Below are 19,237 nucleotides of genomic sequence, written 5' to 3' on the forward strand. Positions count from 1 at the left end.
CCCATGGTATCACAATGCAGCACAAGCTGTGTGTCTCAGATGGAGGGTTAAGTGCAGCCTGCGTTTCACTGTGCTAAGGGACACTGCAAGGACGAATTCAGTCACTCAACCACATGTGGTCATGGTCTGAAAAAGTTTTGAGAACTTCCTCCACCTGCCAAAAGAACTAAGGTGACTTGATAAAGCTATTACAGCTCTTGCATTTACCTGATGCAGACTGTTATTTCTCATTAACAGCAAGGGAGAAATGACTTCGGGCCTATGCAGAACATAATTCAGTACAGCTGACGCTTCCATCACGTTATGTAAATACCCCCTGACTGATAGCAAAGTCTATGAAAAATGAATGAAAAGCCATCAGTGGATTTGTATGGAAGCCAACCAAGCACTAAAAGGAACGTTATTGGAGGAAAATGATTACTACAAGGTGGGAACTCTGACATCGAAAGCGGATCGTTAGCATAACATTGAAAGGAGTGCGGTCGCCTTATATTGATCAAGTCTGTCACTTTCTACTCAACCACATTTGCAATCCTTCCGTCTTCTCTTTGCAGAGGTTATACCCCGTTTTCTCTTCTCAGTAGAGATGCATTCCCCCACCCACCGCTACAAGCTTTTTCCTATTCACCTTACTCAATTAGGTTTTTAATTGTAGCGGTAAGTATGCTCGATCTCTTGTCTGTTAGCTATTATGATAGGCCTCAGGGCAAGGACTAGACTTCCTCAGTTGAGTCTGGCAAGAAAGCAACATCAGTTCGTGAATTCTTCAAGAAAAGAAATCATCCTTAGTATGAAGTTTTCCTTTATTTATGCTACAGATGTGTTTAGAAACCCTAAGATCAGGGTTCAATCATGCTAGACCCCATAAGAAACAGTTCCTGCCTTAAAAAGCAATTTAAGTACAAGCCTAGCCCAAAAGAGGCTAGGTGGAGCAGAAAGCTAACCTTCCCATTTTACAGATGGGCAAACTGAGGAAGAGAGAAATTAAGCGTTGCTCATAGTCAGACATGAAGTCCATAGCAAAGCTAGGAATTGGTACTATCAGGCTTCAGAAACCTGAATTTTGTCCCAGGGACTTCATCCCAAGTCTTACATTTTCTATCTTTGTAAGTTGGACTTGGGTCAGTTCATGAGAAATCCCAAATATTTGCTTTCTAAAATTCATCTTACTTGGTTTTCATTCTTGCTTCCAGAAAAGCTTTCTATCAATACCTGGCAGGAATAAATAAATACTGCTGACCCATCGAAGTGAATTATCGGTGTATTTGGCTCGAACAGGAGAATGCAAAACTCCCTCTCTCACAACTAGTCGCTTATGGATTTAAAACCCCAGCAGTGGCTGCTACATCAAGACTGGATACCTGCCAATTTGTCTGCAGTTCAGCACTCTGAGGAATACTTACAATATTGGTGTTCTGGATAGTTTTTCTTGAGCATTTAACCAGCTGCCTGGAGATTTTTGCCCTAAAGATCACGAGGCTCAAGAGGGAATCCAGTGTTTGGTGTACCTGGTATAGTCTCAGGGCAACTGTCCTAGAAGTCCTGGGGACATTTGCCATCAAATCACAAAATACCAGCAGAAAAATAAGCTGTCCTACCCCCACCATAGGAATTCATGCAACGGATCCCGGTTTTAGGAACCTGTCCTCCACAATCGTAGACATCACCAGCATCTTGAAATATTTCGGTTCTGCTGTTATTGCCATTTGATTCTGAAACGAAACGTGCTAGGTGCTGAGATTTTCAGATGAGACTGAAGTTGTGTTTACTATTTCCACAAGTGACAAGTAAGGAAAGACTTATTAAAAGCTTCTCATCTAAAACACAAGCGGACCAAATCCAAAACCGGGACTGCTTTTACAGAGCGGTGTTACTAAAGTTGAATGGAATAACATTTCCCAGTCAGACAACCCAGTGGTTTCATACAGGTATAACATTTATTTGTCAAAGTACAATACAAAGTGAAACCATTTAAATGAAAAATAGAAATGACAGTGTTTGCACATGCACATTTTTTTTTTGTTTACAAACAGCATCCAATTGAACATACGCTCTAGGAATCTTATTCCTTACAATGAACATTTTTTTTTTCCAAATATCTAAGTCAAGCTACATACACTTACAGTCAAACTGAGCAGGAATCATGTGAGACTAATACATATATAAGTACATCCATTTAGAGGGCTATCTATCCAGATAGTGAATGTATCTTCATGAGTGTAGCATGTGAACACATTTTTGACACAGGCTTGGACTTTGCAGCTGAGATTACTTGTGTGCTGATTTAGAAGAAGCTTTGGACTGCATACATCCCTTCGAGCTTCTCACATTCAAACTGCCTCTTTCCAAGACCATGGGTTTTCCATTGTGCAATTGAAAGTGCTCTGTGACAGTGGATTACAAAGTTTAATAATACAACATGATTGCGGTCTCCTCTTGTATAGAGAAAATATACCTTATGGTCAGTATTTGTGTGGGATAAACTAATTTGAGAAGTGCCTGTATACTGTATGTTGCCACAATTATAATCACAACATTTAAATATGCCCAAAAGAGAAATCTATGTTGCTTATGTTTTCCAAGCAATAACCCTTATATGCCCTCTGATCCAGTTCCAATTAAAATCAATAGGACTTCAGTGAAGGTTGGTTCAGACCAAATATAAGCTAGTGCATATCATGTACAGGTAATAGCACAAATGCATGAGCCTTTTCAGAGCCCACTAAAATGGACCCGCTTAATGAGCAGTGCTTTGACCTAATATCTTTTAAAGTGCCCCATAAGAAGCTGATGCTGGGTAGCCGGTAGACCTGTTCAGCACTGAGTCAGATTGTCAACATTTCATCCAAATGAATGTGTCAGAAATAAAACATCATGATGAAGTCAAGGCACAATTAATATTAACTCTGAAGTAATCTCAGTGCCCAAAGTGCTTCCACCTGGATAATGAAGAGAATTTTTATTCCTGTGATAAGATTTGAAAAATTGGTTTCTTAATTTAACTTTCATCAGAATGAGATGAATATACAGAAAACACTAACAAAGTGCTCTTGTTTAACTATTTCACACCATAGCAGATATATTACCTATCTACTTGAATCAATTGGACAAGAAAGAGGGACCGTGGCTATAATTCAGCCTTAAGGCTGCCTTGACTTGAACCAGGTGGCTCCAATCCTTAATGGATCATTGGGCTGCTAAGAATTTAAATAAAGTGCAGGGATGTTTCACGCTCCCCTGACTTGCTCTTTGTGCCTGGGTCGGGAGAGAAGTGGCTGCGGGAGCCAGTTCCCCACTCCGGGAAAACTCTCTGCCCATCACGAGGCCCGGTTCTGGCCGTGGTGCTGTCAGGGAAGTATGAAATCAGCAGAGGAAGGAATCTGGCTCATTGCATCTCGGCAAGAATCTGTTGAATGGGATTTTTTTTTTAAAGCAAGGATCTTGAATGCATTTAAAACAAACAAACAAAAAGACTACAGGAAGGATCCTAATGATTTGCTGTTTTTTACTGAGAACGTTTAGCATCTTATAAAGAGAGGTTCATAGATAGGGCTTGGAAATCCCAGACAGGTAAAGCTTCTGGGTTAGATCTGCTGTAAGTAAATGCACGTAATAGAACGGTTTTACTGTTCTGTGAAACGACCCTGGCTTTCCACCTGGAACGGATTCTAGCCCACCCTTGCCAGGATTGTAGAGCATCTACTCTGATTAATCGTGCTAAGTTCAGCTGTCTTATTAATGACTATGGGGCTCATTGCATACTGGTGCCATCCCTGCTGGGCTGATGTAAATGGGGATGACAGTGAAGGGAAGCAATTGAGCCAGCCAAGGATTTGGGCCCTTGGAACTGATGGCAGAATTGCCTGTCTCATTAGCAGGACTCCTTTCAAATGCAAAGGGCCTTAGAGTCAGATTTTTTCAAGGTACTTGGGCACCAAAATATCTGTCCCTTAGTCCTTAACAAGTCTTTATCTTCTTCAGAATATATCAGCTCTGTGCTACACAAGACAGATGTACGTATTTAGGAACTGAAAATGGAAAAGAAAGAGAAGTTCTACTTTTTAATACCTAATTCTTCGATGTAATTAGCAAATTACCTAATTGTACCATTGCTCCTCAGTCCAAATTTATCAGCCAGGTCCTTAATTACTGGTTGTCTAATTCTGCAGTCTTTATTCATGTAAGTAATACTTTCTCATAAGAAAGCTGCGTTCATTGGCATCTGTAGCACCTTCCCCTTCCCGCTCAGAGTGAATCGGGAAACACTTAAGCAGCCCCTTGCAAACTGTTACAAATGCTCTAGCGTCTCTTCACAGGCCTCTCTTGGAGCGTGAAGGATTAGGAATAATTAGTTCACACTTATGCTGCTGCAGCAGCACGAGGAAAATTCAACCAAGTCGTAGTTCCATTACTCTAAGTGCCGTACAAGTGTGATAAATGCTAATCCCTGCTCCAGAGAATTTAAAATGTAAAGGTAACTTTCACAGTACATGCTCTACCAGGAAGCCTTGTTGTTATGTGACTGCTAGTTAATTTTCCCTGATGTCAGACAAAAGAATGTGTATTTGTGGTTTTAAGAATCAATCTTTCAATCCTGACACGTTAGTTCCTTGTGATTTAGATGCAAGGTTTTGGGGAGCTGCTGAAACTAAGTTATTAAACCTTTTGTAATGTGCCTGGTGTTGTAGTAAAAGAACTGATAGGATTCAGCATCATCAGGTCCACATCTCTTGCTCAGACAAAACTCCCAGCGGTCTTAGTTGGGTTTGTGAAACCTATATAGGATTCACTGAGCTTTTCTGGGGAGTATGTGATGTTTTATGTGATACACTACAGCCTGGTGTACAGCTCTTTCTCACCATTTGCAAGTCTCCAGGGAACTGAAATGCTTTTAGACTCCTTTGGCGTGCACGTATCTAGCTTGCAAATCAAACCATACTAACACCCTGGGGCACAGTGAACACCGAGATGTCCTGTCCTTTACAATCTCCCGTCTGTAACTGCTGTAACTAAAAAAAGTTAATAACACTGTTCAGAAGGAGATGAAGGCGTAGGGATAAATGTCAGAAAGGCTGAGGCACAAAATGAGATGCAACTAGCAAGGAACAGGAATTGTAGCAAAGGTTTTAGAAGTATGGTACCAGGAAGACGAAGGGAAGAGTTGGTCTGAACCTCGATGGGGAGGGAAAACTAATAATGGATGAAGCTGAATGATTTCATGCTTTTTGTATCAGGCTTCACTTAAATAAAAATAAAAATAAAAAAGCAGCCAATTGGGATCAATTAGTGTTGGTGACATTGGACAAGTTGGGCTGAAAGAGGGAGGGAGAGAACAGAACGTACTTGGATAAATTAGTTGTTTTCAAATTAGCTGGGCCTGGTGAAATTTACCCCAGAATACTTGGGGATCTGGCTGAAGCAATGTCGAAGCCACTAGCAGTCGTTTTTGAGAGCACATGGAGGGTAGACGAGGGGCCAGAAAGCTGGAAAAGGGCAAACAAAGTGCCCGTCTTTTGAAAAATAGAAATGGGAGGACTTAGGGAATATGTGACTGGTTAGTCTTATTTCAATTCCCAGAAAAATACTGGAACAAATAACCTGTTTATGTGTGTTTGAAAGGTAACAAGGTGATAAACAGCCACCGTGGATCTGACAAAAAACAAATCTCGTTGAATCAACCTATTATCCTTCTGAGACAGAATTTAAAAAACAAAAAGCTTAGGAAAGAAGCAGTAGCTGCAAAATAGCTTGACATTGGTAAGCTACTTCACTCTGTCTCATGACTTTCTTATAAGCAGTCGAGGGGACTATCAGACTACTGAGGCAGTTGTATAACCAGTTGGAAAGCAATCCTTATATCATAGCTGTCAGTGGTTTCCTGCCAAACTGGAAGGATGCATCGAATAGGGTTCTGCAGGGAATCTGTTGTAGGCCTGGTACTAATCGATGCTTTCATTAGCAACTTGGATAATTGACTAGACCGTATACTTATTAAACTTTCAGATGATGCCTGCAATATATCCCAGTTGAGCACTTTTGGAGAACAGGATTAAAATTCAAACTAATCTTGAGAAACTGGAAAAATAATTGAAATAAATTGGATGCCATTCTAATAAGGACAAGCGCAAAGTACCACCCTTAGGTAGGAATAGCAGCTGCACAAACACAAGATGGGGAACGACTAGCTAGGCAGCAGTTCTGAAAAAAAAGCAGTTGGGGTTAGTGAATCAGCTGAGACTCAACAGTGTCATAAAGTTGAGAAAAGTACAGAACTCATCCTGGGACATATAACCAAGCATTTTTCTATGTAAGCCATTTGGAGTAATCCTTCTGGTCTATTCAGCACTTGGTAAGACTTCAACTGGGGAACTACATTCACTTCAAGAAAGATGCAAGCCAGTTGGAGAGATCTCCCAGGAGAGCAATAAAAATGATCAGAGGTAAAGAAAACATGATGCATGAGAAAAGGTTTAGATTTTTTTTTTTAATCTGAGGGGAGGGCGTGGAGTGGAAAGGAGCCAAAAGAGAGAGATGGTAATGGTCTTCAAATATATAAAAGGTTGCTGCAAAGAGGAAGTTTAATAAATTGTTGGTGCCTAATGAACAAGGCACTGGTCCCTTGATCCAGGGACTGTGGGTTCAGGTCCCACTTTGGACAAAGCTCTCAGCTCTCCTTAAACAGCAACTGCTATACTTCATCAACGACTTCGAAGCTGGGATAGAGTGCATCCTCACCGAGTTTGTGGATGACACCAAACTGGGGGGGAGTACTACTGGAGAGTAGGGCAAGGATTTAGAGAGACCTTGAAAAATTGGAGAATTGGACCAAAAGGAATCTCATGAGGTTCAACAAGGACAAGTGCAAAGTCCTGCACTTAGGACAGAACAGCCCCATGCACTGGTACAAGCTAGGACTGACTGGCTAAGCAGCAGCTCTGCAGCCAAGGACATGGGAGTTACAGTGGGGGCTAAGGTGAATATGAGCCAAGGGTGTGAAGAAGGCTGATGGCATCCTGGGCTGCATTAGTAGGAGTGTTGCCAGCAGATCGGGAGAAGTAATTATTTGGCACTGGTGGGGCCACCTCTGGAGTCCAGTTTTGGGCCCCCCACTATATAAAGGATGTGGACAAATTGGAGAGAGTCCAGCGGAGGGCAACAAAAGTGGTTAGGCGGTTGGGGAACATGACTTGTGAGGACAGGCTGAAGGAACTGGGCTTATTTGGTCTGGAGAAGAGAAGACTGAGAGAGGATTGAATAGTAGGCTTCACCTCCCTGCAGGGGGGTCCAAAGAGGATGGAGCTGAACCATTCTCAGTGGGACAGATGACAGAACAAGGAGCAATGGGCTCCAGTTGCAGCAAGAGAAGTTTAGGTTAGATAGTAGGAAAAACCTTCTCACTAGCAGGGTGATGAAGCACTAAAACAGTTTACCCAGAGAGGTGTTGGACTCTCTCCATCCTTGGAGGTTTTTAAGACCCAGCTAAACAAAGCCTTGGCTGGGATGATGCAGCTAGGGCTGGTCCTGCTTTGATCAGGGGGTTGGACTGGATGTGACCTCCTGAGCTCCCTTCCAGCTCCCATTTTCAGTGATTCTGCAATTGTTTTCCATACCCACCAGGAATCGGGCAGGAAACAACATACTTAAATTGCAACCTGGGAGATTTAGGCTGAATGTTAGAAAATTTCTTTTCACTTCTAAGCATAGCTAGGCACTACAACAGATTGCCTAGGAAAACTGTAGAATCTCCATTTTTGGAAGCTTTTAAAAACAAGTTAGATGTTCATCTTGAAGATGGTTCAGGTATAATTGATCCTGCATTGTTGGTAAGGGGATAGACTAAAATTCAGTTGGGGCCAGCCTTTTTGGCAGGAGTAATGTAGGGTAAGCCCTGTACCCACTTCAAATGCTCTCCAATCCCCTACCCTGTCTTGTCTGTTGCCGTTCCCTTCTCCATCACCTACTGGATGCATACCACACAGTGGTTTATCTATGCCACAAGCTATGGGTTGACTATCTTTGGGCTAACTGATCTCTGAACAGATCTGCCTAGGGCTTGGAAGGCATAAATAAACAAGACTGCATAAAGTTAAGTCTGAAAACATTATTTCTCAACTAGAAAAAAAAAAGAAGAAAAAATTACTTCCACGTATAGCCTTCTACATAGCAATTATGCTAGGTTTGTGACATTATTATCAGTTGCTGTTGAAGGATTTGTGGAGTGAGAGAAGACACCCACACCCCCCCCCCACCCACACACACGCGCGCGTTGAAATGCAGACACCTGTTCTAACTAGCCAGCGGGGGATAAAGTGCAATCATAGTAGTGCAATACGAAGAGCAGCTAATGGACTTGTGTATTAGCCCCATTCCTAATTGTCTGCACTGATGGTACCATGAGGAGGCTGGAGCACATTTTCAATGAGTCGTCTCATATTTTTGAAAATGTATTATATTGTAAAACAGTTTTCAGTATCCTTTAATTTGAAGAAAATTAGCTTTAACAGTATATCTTTAGATGTCCAGGCACGGCCCTACTATATTTTCATTTTATAGGTATTTTCAATTAGACGCACGCTCCGAAACGAAAACCAGCCTGTCTAACATACGGCTCATCATCTGGATCTCACCTCCTGGTAACACACGGGGATTGGGAGGAGAAAATCTCTTCAACCTGAAGAACGCGACTCATTTTCCCTTCAGAGAAGCCAGTTTTCGTCTGTGTAAGTAGCTGAAACAAATGACTAATTCTGAATTCACAGCGTGTTTGATATCGGCTGTTCCAGTGAGCGTGCTCTCGGGCCCGGTGGTATTTAAAACAAAGAACCCTACAATTTCTACTGGCGAGTGAGGAGAATATAGTGCAATTATGCAGAATGCCCTATGCATTTTTATCTGGAACACTGTTGAGCTGGGTAGGACATGTAAGAGCACAATTTGGGCTTATCCTTGCTTTCCTAAACAACAAAAAAGCCCTAGACGCTAGCCTTTTTCCTTGTGGCAAAAGCTTGGAAACTCTATATCAATAGGAAGCAAATTAACCATGTCAATGGTTATATCAATAGGAAGCAAATTAACCTGCAGCTGAAGGGGGGAGATGCATGGCACCCCATGCTCCTTATATAAAATGAGCACGTTAAGGGGGTGTCCCGCAGAATACATTTTGACCCCTCACGTCTCTGTTGGGCACAGCCAGCCCCTAGCTAAGCAAGGGGCAATAGGGGTAGGTATAGGAGAAATACTTTTTTTTCTCAGGCCAACCTGCAGGTGCCAAGGGAGGCTCTAGGAGCAGAGCCTGCCCTTGGCTCCTGCTTGAGGAGGACCTGAGATGCCTTCTGCAGGCTCAATTCTCATGCAGCAAGAGCATTTGCCCTTGTTGCAAGAAGAGCTGGAGGGGAGGCTCCCCTCTCCTTTTCTCACAAGTGCTGTTACCCATCCGTGGGGCACACATTCTGCTTCCCCCAGATCCTTGCCACTGCTCCAGCACGAGGGTGTAAGGAGAAGGTGCAGACCCAGGTGCTGTTTGCACCCAACACCTATAAGCTCAGGCCCAGAACATGGAGATCTCGCTTCTCCCCCGCCTTGCCTTTCCTCACTGTCTACATCTAAATTAAAGTTCCTGCCTGTCTCAACTCCCTCTGGAAGGATTGACCATGCGTTTGGCATAGTTTCTGTGAGATGTTGGGCAAAGATGAGTATGGTTCATTGAGAAGCACAAGGCCAGGGATGTCAGCTGAAGGACTGACGGGATTGCAGGGGTGATGTTAAAATTGGATTGTGTAGGCAGACCAGGAGGAACCGTTTGACCTAGGGACTGTTGCATATATCATGGGCTGAGATGGCCAACTATTTCTGTGTTCTGGCAGCACATCCCTCACCTTGAAATCGTAGGCAAAAAGCCGATATGCTGATACTGTTGGTATTTCACTCTCGTTGACTTTGACGTTCTTGGGTGTGACTTGCTAGAATTAATTACCAATAAAGTACAAAATACATCTATCTTTTGGGGCACAATCCTGCCTCGCTGAACTTGGTGGCAAAGACTTCGGTAGGAACAGGATTGAGACCTGGATAGTTCCTCTAAAGAATGTCACTTCACAATAAATACAAAGTTTTGGAAACTTCTGGGCTGGATTATATTAAATAGTCACTGGCAGGTTGTTGGATTTCAGGGGCCCCTTAGAGATGTCTGTTTGCAGGTTTGAAAGGGTGATGTTTTCATAAGCTTCCTGAGATGCCAAGCATCTGCAGTGGTGAATTAACACTATTAAATCCTTCTGGAAATTCTTGTTAAGAAATCCATAAAAGATGGGGTTGATGCAGGTTGAGATCATGGCTACTAAGTGGCATAATGTAAACACTAGATTATGGTGGCAGTTCATCAAGGCCTCATAATTCCAGTCAAAAACAACATTAAATATATTCAGAGGCAACCAGCAAGCAGCAAAGGTCACGACAATTGAAATCAGCATCATGTTAATCCTTCTGTTCTCATTTAGTCTGCTCTCATTCTCCCTCATCCTATCCACTTCGTGTCTCCGTCGGAGACATACAGCTATCTTGAGATAACAGATAAAAATAAAACCCAGTGGGAGGCAGTACTGGAAAACCAGGAGACTGGTGGTGAAAATCAGTCGCTCTGTAATGGATGGCCATGTCTCAATGCAAACAACTTTATTCTTGTAGAAATCGCCATGGAGAGAGAGATTTTTAAAGGGTTCATCAGTTAATTGATGAAATATGAAAAAAGGAATGGATATGATGAGGGCAAAACCCCAAATTAAGATAATTCCCCAGTAAGCATGTGAAATATTAGGCTTCCAGCCACGGGGATGTACTATTAGCTGGTATCTCTCAATAGCGATTAGCACAAGTGAGAATATAGAGACTGTGATAGACATGCTTTGTACAAACGAGCTTATTTTACACATGGCTTCGCCAAAAATCCAGTAGTCCATCAAAGCGTATGCAACAGTGACAGGAATGCACATGATGCATATCATGACGTCCGATAAGGAGAGATTGGCAATCAGAATATTTGTAACATTTTGAGCTTCTTTCTGTCTTTTTATTATAATAATCAGGCAAAGGTTTCCAAAAAGCCCTACTATGGTAACTACGGTGTAAGCTGTGATGAGCAAGAAGACCGCAGGGAAAGAAAGCTGACACGACTCAAAGTCTGAGAACTGTGAGTTGCTTCTATTTACAACGGTTCGATTAGACAAACCCACGCTGGGATGCTGAATTGTTTTATCCATCATCAAGGAACTCTGAAACCATGGGTACAATTTTAGGATGGGGAGTTTTTTTGTTCGCCTTAATTATTTAGAAGATATTTGCTTGGAGCCTCCCAAGGCCTTAATAGGGTCCAATTTTATATTGATCTTCACAAAGCTGTATTTGTACAGATTTATAGACGTACTTACAGTATTGATGAATTCTGAAAATAAGAGCAAAGGGGACAGCATTAATGGTCAGGTCTCTTGGAAAACAGATTTCTTTGCTTTTCTGAGATTTCTGCACCCGCCGTCTCCAAGATTTGACAGATTTTTTTTCACAGACTACAGCATATTTGCTGTATGAAGCTGCCTAATGGTTTTCACTCAAAGCCTCTTATTTCTGTTGTGGATAACTTTCACCTCCTGGGATGAAACAGTCTAGGCTCAGCCATTGGCTAAAGGTGTGCGCTTTTGGAATATTTGACCAAAAATGGCCCAGCCATTATTGGGAAACTAAGGAATCCTGTTTCTGTAGTCAAAAGAGCTAAATTTACGCCTGACACCCATTTCTTCTTCCACTCTACAACGTGATAGTGTGCTGAAACTCTGACCACTTGCAACAGTCATACACAGTCCATTACGTTTGGGCAGAATTAACTTAAAAAAATATCATACAGACAAAGTGAAGGAATGCACGCGGCCAAGCATGCTAACCACTCTACAAGATGCAGTGTCCTGTCCTCGGATACCATTGCCATGACTTCTGCAGGATATGGACCTCATAATAGTGGGGGAAATAACAGACCAGGGTGCAACAGCAGGATACTTTGCTTTCCGTCTTGGAGACAGCATCTTTGTCATGTGTGCAAGTATCTTCATGTGGGATCTAGCCTCAGGTTCGCTTTCCTCTGCATACATACAAAGGAATCTGAAGTGCAATAGCTTATCTCTAGAAACAAAGATCTACTCTTTCTCTGACTTCCTTTGGATTTACATGTGTAAAAATATATCTGTTGACATCATTAGAAAGCTGTAAAACTATTGCAAATGCGAATAGATCTGGGTCAGCACTAATAAATAGATGGTAGTGAATTTAAGGCTTGAAAAATTTTCATAAATTCATAGATGTAGGGTTGGAAGGGACCTTGTAGATCTTCTAGTCTGACCCCCTGCCTGGGGGGCAAGGAGATGGCATAGCATTTCAAACCTGAAAAGGTAAAGGACACACATAGCTGCTTGTTCATCCTTTTTAGTTTTTAAAAACTGTTTAGCATCACATTTAACATCCCTTTTAAGGCAAGACAAATGTGACTCACCTTAATCCTGTGTCTGTGGAGTTATAAGAAACTAGAAGCACGTTCTTCTTTACCCCTAGAAATAAATATTACACTGTGACAGCCCTGTGAAGAAGCCAGGAAAAGGAAGCAATATAAGTTTTAAGAAAAAACACAAATAAAAGAAAATTCATCACTGTGATGAACGCTTTGTAATTGCATGTCAAACATTTTACAGAAAAAGTGTTTAGCATGACTAGGTCAATGAGGTACAGCGCTGTTCAGTGGTTTGAACGTAGTTGCACAACAAGTTCATGACTGAACTGAGGGCCTGTATCTAGATTTTTATGACTCCCAGATCTATACTCATCTTGAACCAAACAAAAAAAATCCTCATCTGAAATTCCACCTTGGGTGGCTTCCTTCTGCTGCAGCTGTTTGCAATTTGCCCTGCCATTCCAGATCAAGAAACTGTGTCTAAGGAATCTGTGAAAGAACTGATTGCAAGCAGGAATAAATCGCCCTGAGCACGATGAAAAGAAAGGTCTGGCTCAGTTATGCCAGAATGGGGAATGGCTTTTTCCCTGTTACTTTTCTGTGGTCCTGTTGATCCAAATGCGATCCAAACACTCAGTCTCACATCCAACCTAAGGAGACAGACTTGATCTTGTACAGATAGATATGTGAGGGAGTGGAAAAGGGACTTGCAAAGCCACTCCTGGCGTGTCGGTGCAATCTAGAGGATGAAACAGCCTGCTTGGTCCCTCGCATGTGCCATACAGTCGGGGGACAGAACAGGTGGCAATAGTACCCTGCACCTCAACTAGTCCTCTCATCTGTTATGGGCCTGAAAAACACTGCCACTCAGGTATTTCTGTGGGCGCTGAAGGAGCTGGTACTTGGCAGGTCAGGCCATTTGTGAACAGGCGACATAGCTGGGGCATGAAGCAGCTGGCGTGACGTAGCCAGCTGGAGGATGAACAGCAGTTAAATGCAACATATCCCTGGACTCCAGCATCAGCTACTGCTGGTCTGAGAGGCAATAACTGTCCTACTGCACTTGTGCTACACAGCAGGATGCATGTGCTGAAAAGACAGGGAGTCCCTGCTAGTGCAGGGATGTCCATGGATCCAGAGTCCAGCTCTGTAGAAAGGCTGTTGTCCGGGAGGAGATTCTCTGTTCATCTGGCCTCTCCTACTTGCTCTGATCACTCTGCTGGCCTGCCCCGTGCACATCCAAACCCTTACCTCCTGGAGAAAACCAGGTGGTGAAGTAGGATCTAGCTAGGAGCCATGCAACTTGCCAGAAAAATCCTGCCTTCTCTGCTAGTGTGTGTGTGTGTGTGTGTGTGTGTGTGTGTGTGTGTGTGTGTTGGGGGGGGGGGCTATGATGACCAAGTATGAGATAAAGCTGAGTCCATTTTGAGATGTTTTACACATTATTTGCTGTGCTGAATAGCTTAGCCACTGTTGCAGAGTCCAGTAACAAGTGCCAAGTGTCCTCCTGCTGCCGGCAGCCTGGACTCAACTAGTTTGGCACGTTACCTTTAAGGAGTGTCCCTAACAGCCTTCTAATCTGTTGGGCTGTAGTTCATTCATTCTTCGCACACCAAGTATTTTTGTCACTGTTCCAGGGAAAAGCTTCATTTCTGATAATTGGACACTGTTACTGGATTGCTCTGCAACGTGGGTTCAGAAAAGTATATAGTATAGTATAATAAAAGGTAAGTTAATCATTCCCTCAATATGGTAATTATTACGCCCCTCTGGAAAATTCAGTCTCAGCTATGCTGCCTTTGAAGAATAAATGACATCACTGTGCTGGGCAGCATGAATTAAACTCCATTGTAACAAGCATCAGCGTTGTTTAAAGCAATTGTAAATGTTAACATCAGCTACTTCCTTGAAATGAAACAAAGTCTGACTAATTTTTGAAGTGTTTAGAATGAGAAGTCATATCTGTGACTCTGCAATGCCCCTTGCTCCTCTCATTTAAAAAAAAAATCTGTACCATAAGCAGACAGTTTCACAACATCACAAAAGAGAAACCATTTACTCTGGTTCTGTTATTCCTGAAGCTGAAATGTTGAGAAGTCAAAGAAAGTTATAAGCCATAGTTTGATCATAAAATAAGCATATGGAAATAAGCACCTCATTCAAAGGACTCTTTAGGTATACTGGAATTGAATATTCTCCCCTCTTCCCCAAAGTGATCAATAAAAGGTTTGGCAAAAAAAGAAATCTTAGACTTACAGTTGCAGGTATTACAAACCTGTAATCTTCATTATGCTTTCCAACCATCCTTAATCAGAAATGCAGAATAAAACAACACTTGGAAATATATATTTCAGCGATGTTTTTCTCCTTCAGCTGGTTTAGGGTGTAGTACTTTATTTTGCCTACGAATCCTCTGACTTCTTACCTGTTGGAAATTTCAAGTCATATTTCCACTCTTGTTTTTCTTGTTTCTTTCTCAGGAATATTGTAAAGCCGCCTTTGTGTCTAAGAGAATCAGAAGCAGGTCCATCTGCTGCAAACGCCAGAAATAAACTTTTCTTTATTCCCTTTCTGAAACAAACTGCAGTTTCATTCAGGTTTCCCACTGTGAGTCGAAGCTCCCGCACTGTAGACCAGCTGCTGAGAAATAAAACAAGCTCTGGAATCCAGAGGGAGGGAGACACCAATAAGCAGGGAGGAGAGAGGACCAGTAATTATGGGGGTGATGTTTTCTTTCTCTGGTCTTTTTTATTGTTTAATCCAACCATTATCCTGCAATCTCATTTTCAATTATGTTATCTGCTCTATAGAACAAATATTTTCATAAGATCCTATGCTGGATTTCATATAGATAAATATTTGCAGATGACTTATTGCTTCTCTACTGAGGGGAAAATGAAAATACAACACGCATACAGTAGATTCCTTGGAAAGAGAATGCATGTTCTATTGAAATAACATTGTTTGTTCCATTATAATTAGGATAGAGGGTTATAGTGGGAAAATCACCATATTTAGTTTTTTTATACCTGTCCTATAAAAAAAAAAAAAAAAGCCCTCAAGATCAGACCACAGCCCATTATCTTAGCACTGGTTTGAGAAGAAATAAGGTTTGTGGTTTATTAATTTACAATTAGAATACCTTGCACAGTCATGCATTTATATAGATCATTAGCTGCTTACATAGTAAATATTTAGAAATGAGGAGGGGGTGATAAGAAAGGAATTGCTTTGCTCAGGGAATGGTATCTGGATACTGAACTTTTAATCCTTGAATTAATTTCCTGCCCATTGTTTCCCACTCCCCCATACTCTACATGCTTATGCTGTGCCATCTTGTGGGTGTTCAATATTAGGGAGGCAATGGCAATAAGGAATAGGTCAACAGCTGGTGGGGGGGAGGTAGGGAGCTCAGGAAGAACAGATGCAGATTGCCTGTTAAATTAGAGCAAGGAGGAACTCATAGGTAGTCTTTGAGGGGGAGTGCTGGGGGAGCCAGATACATGATCAGACTGTGATATTTGAAAAATAAAAGAATTGTCAGAATGAGAGAGAGAAATGAGGAGGCGAGACGTGCAAAACAGGATGCAAGTGATCACTTGGCTGCGGTAGCTACCACTGCATGCTAATGAAGACTAATTGTGGTCTACGAGCCTTGAAAAGTTGGGAGAGCTGAAAGGTGAGGTTTTAACACAACGTTCTTTGCTTACGTTATGAGAGGTTTCCCTGAAAGATTTCTAATACCAACTGCTTTTGATCAGAAATCCCATGGCTAGCTTTTCCCAAAGGGTTTTGAGATTTCAACTTCTGGAAGCAGTTGTACTCAAGAAGTGGAACGGCACCTGAACATGAAATACATACAATATAGATCAGACACATCCACCAATTTAAAATCAAAGAGAGAAGTCAATGAGCATCAAAAACAGGCAGGTTCAATTTGGAGTAAAGGCTTGGTTCGGTAGATATTCAAATAGGTTGCTCTGTTTCTAATGAAATGTATCCCTGGAGTCACAGTCACCCGTAAAAAAGGATTAAATATATACATTCTGATACTGATCTCATATCAGTTTTACATTGGTGCAAACCTGTTAGCTGCATTGGATTTAATTTTGATATACTATGGGACAAACAAGATTAAGTTCAGTCCCAAAGGCTTGAGGATGTAGCCGCTCTTGATCTGTGTAGCTCCCAGGTTTGGAGGAAATAATTGGCGTGGACTAAGTGAAGCCTATAGCCATGCACTGATGGATCAAGGTCTATTGTTTTCAGGCAGACTCTTTAGGGTCTGTGTTTGCAAACAGGTTAATGAATAGCAGGATCATGTTTACTTTTATATAAATATGTTATGCTTCTTTTAATTGTGCAATAAAAATGATGGGCAGATGGTTTTTAGCAGCCAACAGATTCGTTAACTAGCTGGAAAGTATAACTGCAGGTATATTAGGGGACACAGTTTATAATGCATGTAATGTGATTACAAAAAAAGGAACAGCATATTGCAGTTGTAATGACCGTGCTAAGCAAAGGTAGTAACTACTCCACCACTGGCACTTCAGCAGTTCAAGGGTGATCATGATCATACTCTCAGGAATTGAGAGGACATTGGAGTAGGTGGGGGGTTGTTTCGCTTTTGTGTTTGAAAGAATGACTCTGAGTCTGTCGCATCTCCAGAGCTTTTCCAAGAGAATGCCTGGTTCTGGAAGCCTTCCATCCATGTGTAGGATTCACCTGAAAGCATGACAGCAGGTATGCTATACCCTGTACTCAGTGATGTAGCTTCAGACTGTATAGACATAGGTGAGTTGCCTATAGTCTTGCTAGCGCAGGTATTGATAGCAATGTAGTCATGCCAGTCCAGACCTCATCCCAAGCCATGAAACTCAGCCAAGACTGGATAGCTACTTGGCCCTGTGTTGCATTCCCAGTGCTAGCTAGTTTATAGCTGGTTTGGGCATAGCTACATGAGCTGTAGCCACCCCTTTGACTGCAATATATAGACATAGACATGCCCTTAGGTTTTCAGGTCCCTGGGGCACAGGTCATTTTTTTTTGTTCTTATTTGTATAGTGCCTAGAATAACGGGGTTCATGTCTATGACCGGGGATCCTAGACAGCATAGGTGCTGAGTTTGCGGGGACCTGAGGGCCTTGCCCACCCCCAGGAAGAATGCTTTCATCTGAAATGCATAAAACTTTACACATGTCCATCATCATAGGTCCTCCTCCATCCCTGGCAAAAATGAAAGTTGGCGCCTATGCTAGACAAGTCCTCAGGCCCCAAATATCCATTTATTTGTGGACTTAACTTATATTCTTCTCCCTTTGTATCTTCAGTAGTCTGTCTCCTCACTGGTGACACTCCAGAACATGCCAACCCCCTCTTCTGCTTCTCATGCTCTTGTTAACCTGCATCCCAGCATCCTCTTTCCACACCTTTCCAAAATAGGTACCTCTTTGCTGTTCCAGCTGCCCCACATTTTTTCCAGGACTGCTCTCCAAAGGTTACAGTTTCCATGATACTATAATGTGGATGAGAGTAACTGTGCTTCCTGGGGTGATGCTACAGTATCATCTGACAAGGCCGATTAATTGATGCTGTGAGATTATTCATGGAAGCATTTCTTCACTGATCTACTCCCCAGGATCCCCTGCTACAATGACCAAGAAAGTAGGTAATAAAACTTTCACTTGCTGGAGGTTTTTTTCATATTGTCAAACTACTTAAAAGTAAAGCCACTCAGAGATTCAAGGAGAATCATTTGGATCTATGGATTGTGCCTCCCCTCTGCCACTTGGCGCAGCATGGAAAATTCTGGGTTTGGAATAATTGTGAGTACAACTGATGTGGGACCTGAAAAAAGGAATGGATTTGGGAAAGATGCAGATCATTTTCCACTCCCAATGAAGGCAAAGAGGTCCCAGAGCCCTCAGTGTCTACAGTAAAGTTCCTGAGACACTGAGTGCATTTCCACATGCAAATAATGCAGGATTTACTTTGAGTAAGCTGACCTGGGCAGGCATCTACACAGGCAGGGTCTTGGGAGCAGATTTGCTGCTCGTGGAAGCAATCTGCTCCTGCCCCTGCTGGCCCTGCACTGGCCCCCTGCAGCAGCCAGGGGGAGCTCTAGCTTCCCCATGGGTGCTAGCCCAGGGGCTGGTAGGGAGCACTGGACCAGGAGATGGCTGTCTTCTGGTGGGGGCTGGGACATTGATCTCTGCCCCTAGGGAGCTTTCTGCTGCTGGGGTGGGCTCTACCACTGGAGTCCATGTGGGGACAATGTTCCCTTGTCCTGGCAGCAGGGAGGTCCTGGCGCTGGCTCCCTGATCGGGGGCTGGGGACTTGGAAAGAGCTGCAGGTGAGCGCCCTGCCCCTATCCGTCAGTGAGGCAGCCAGCAGTGGCTGCAGAGCTGGAGCTAGGAGATAAGGATCTCCCAGCCTGGGTCCTGCGACTGCAGGGCTTGGGCTGGGAGATAAGGACCTCCCAGTGCTGGCCCCGAGATCACAGAGCTGGTGCTGGCTGATAAGGAGTGGGGGCTGGGAGCTCCCTGCTGCTGGGACATTGGGAGGCTGTCCCTGAACCCCAGGAACAGGCAGCTCCTGGGGGCAGGGAGCAATCTTTTGCTTGCTGCTGCCTGGCTGACTGGGAGCACATATACTCCTGGTCAGGGATCTACACATGCACTATTGCGCAGTTACTAACCACAAATAAATCTGCTACTTGCATTTGCAGGTAGCAAATTTACTTGTGAT

At 42.8% G+C, this 19,237-nt stretch overlaps 1 protein-coding gene and 1 long non-coding RNA gene across 4 annotated transcripts; one reads left to right on the top strand and one right to left on the bottom strand.

Moving 5' to 3' along the window:
- Positions 1-248: 248 nt before the first annotated feature.
- Positions 249-11,191, top strand: LOC149856180 (uncharacterized). Its single transcript, XR_016438400.1, has 3 exons — positions 249-427; positions 1,194-8,720; positions 11,082-11,191. It is a non-coding gene; the product is annotated as an uncharacterized LOC149856180 (long non-coding RNA).
- Positions 8,701-16,511, bottom strand: LOC149856181 (neuropeptide Y receptor type 6-like). Of its 3 annotated transcripts, none has more exons than XM_090021002.1 (3): positions 14,913-16,511; positions 12,533-12,587; positions 8,701-11,437 (listed from the first exon to the last, which is right to left on the bottom strand). In XM_090021002.1, the coding sequence occupies exon 3, from the start codon at positions 11,256-11,258 to the stop codon at positions 10,137-10,139; it is 1,122 nt and encodes a 373-aa protein (XP_089877128.1). In that variant the 5' UTR covers positions 11,259-11,437; positions 12,533-12,587; positions 14,913-16,511; the 3' UTR covers positions 8,701-10,136. The 3 variants fall into 3 exon arrangements, with proteins under 3 accessions (XP_089877128.1, XP_089877125.1, XP_089877127.1); XM_090020999.1 differs by having other exon boundaries at positions 12,533-12,616; XM_090021001.1 differs by having other exon boundaries at positions 8,701-12,423; positions 12,533-12,616.
- Between the last annotated feature and the right edge of the window lie 2,726 nt (positions 16,512-19,237).

This window comes from Crocodylus siamensis, chromosome 10, assembly GCF_052110815.1.
Source record: "Crocodylus siamensis isolate JL-2025a chromosome 10, ASM5211081v1, whole genome shotgun sequence".
In the NCBI taxonomy this organism is placed as follows: Eukaryota; Metazoa; Chordata; order Crocodylia; family Crocodylidae; genus Crocodylus; species Crocodylus siamensis.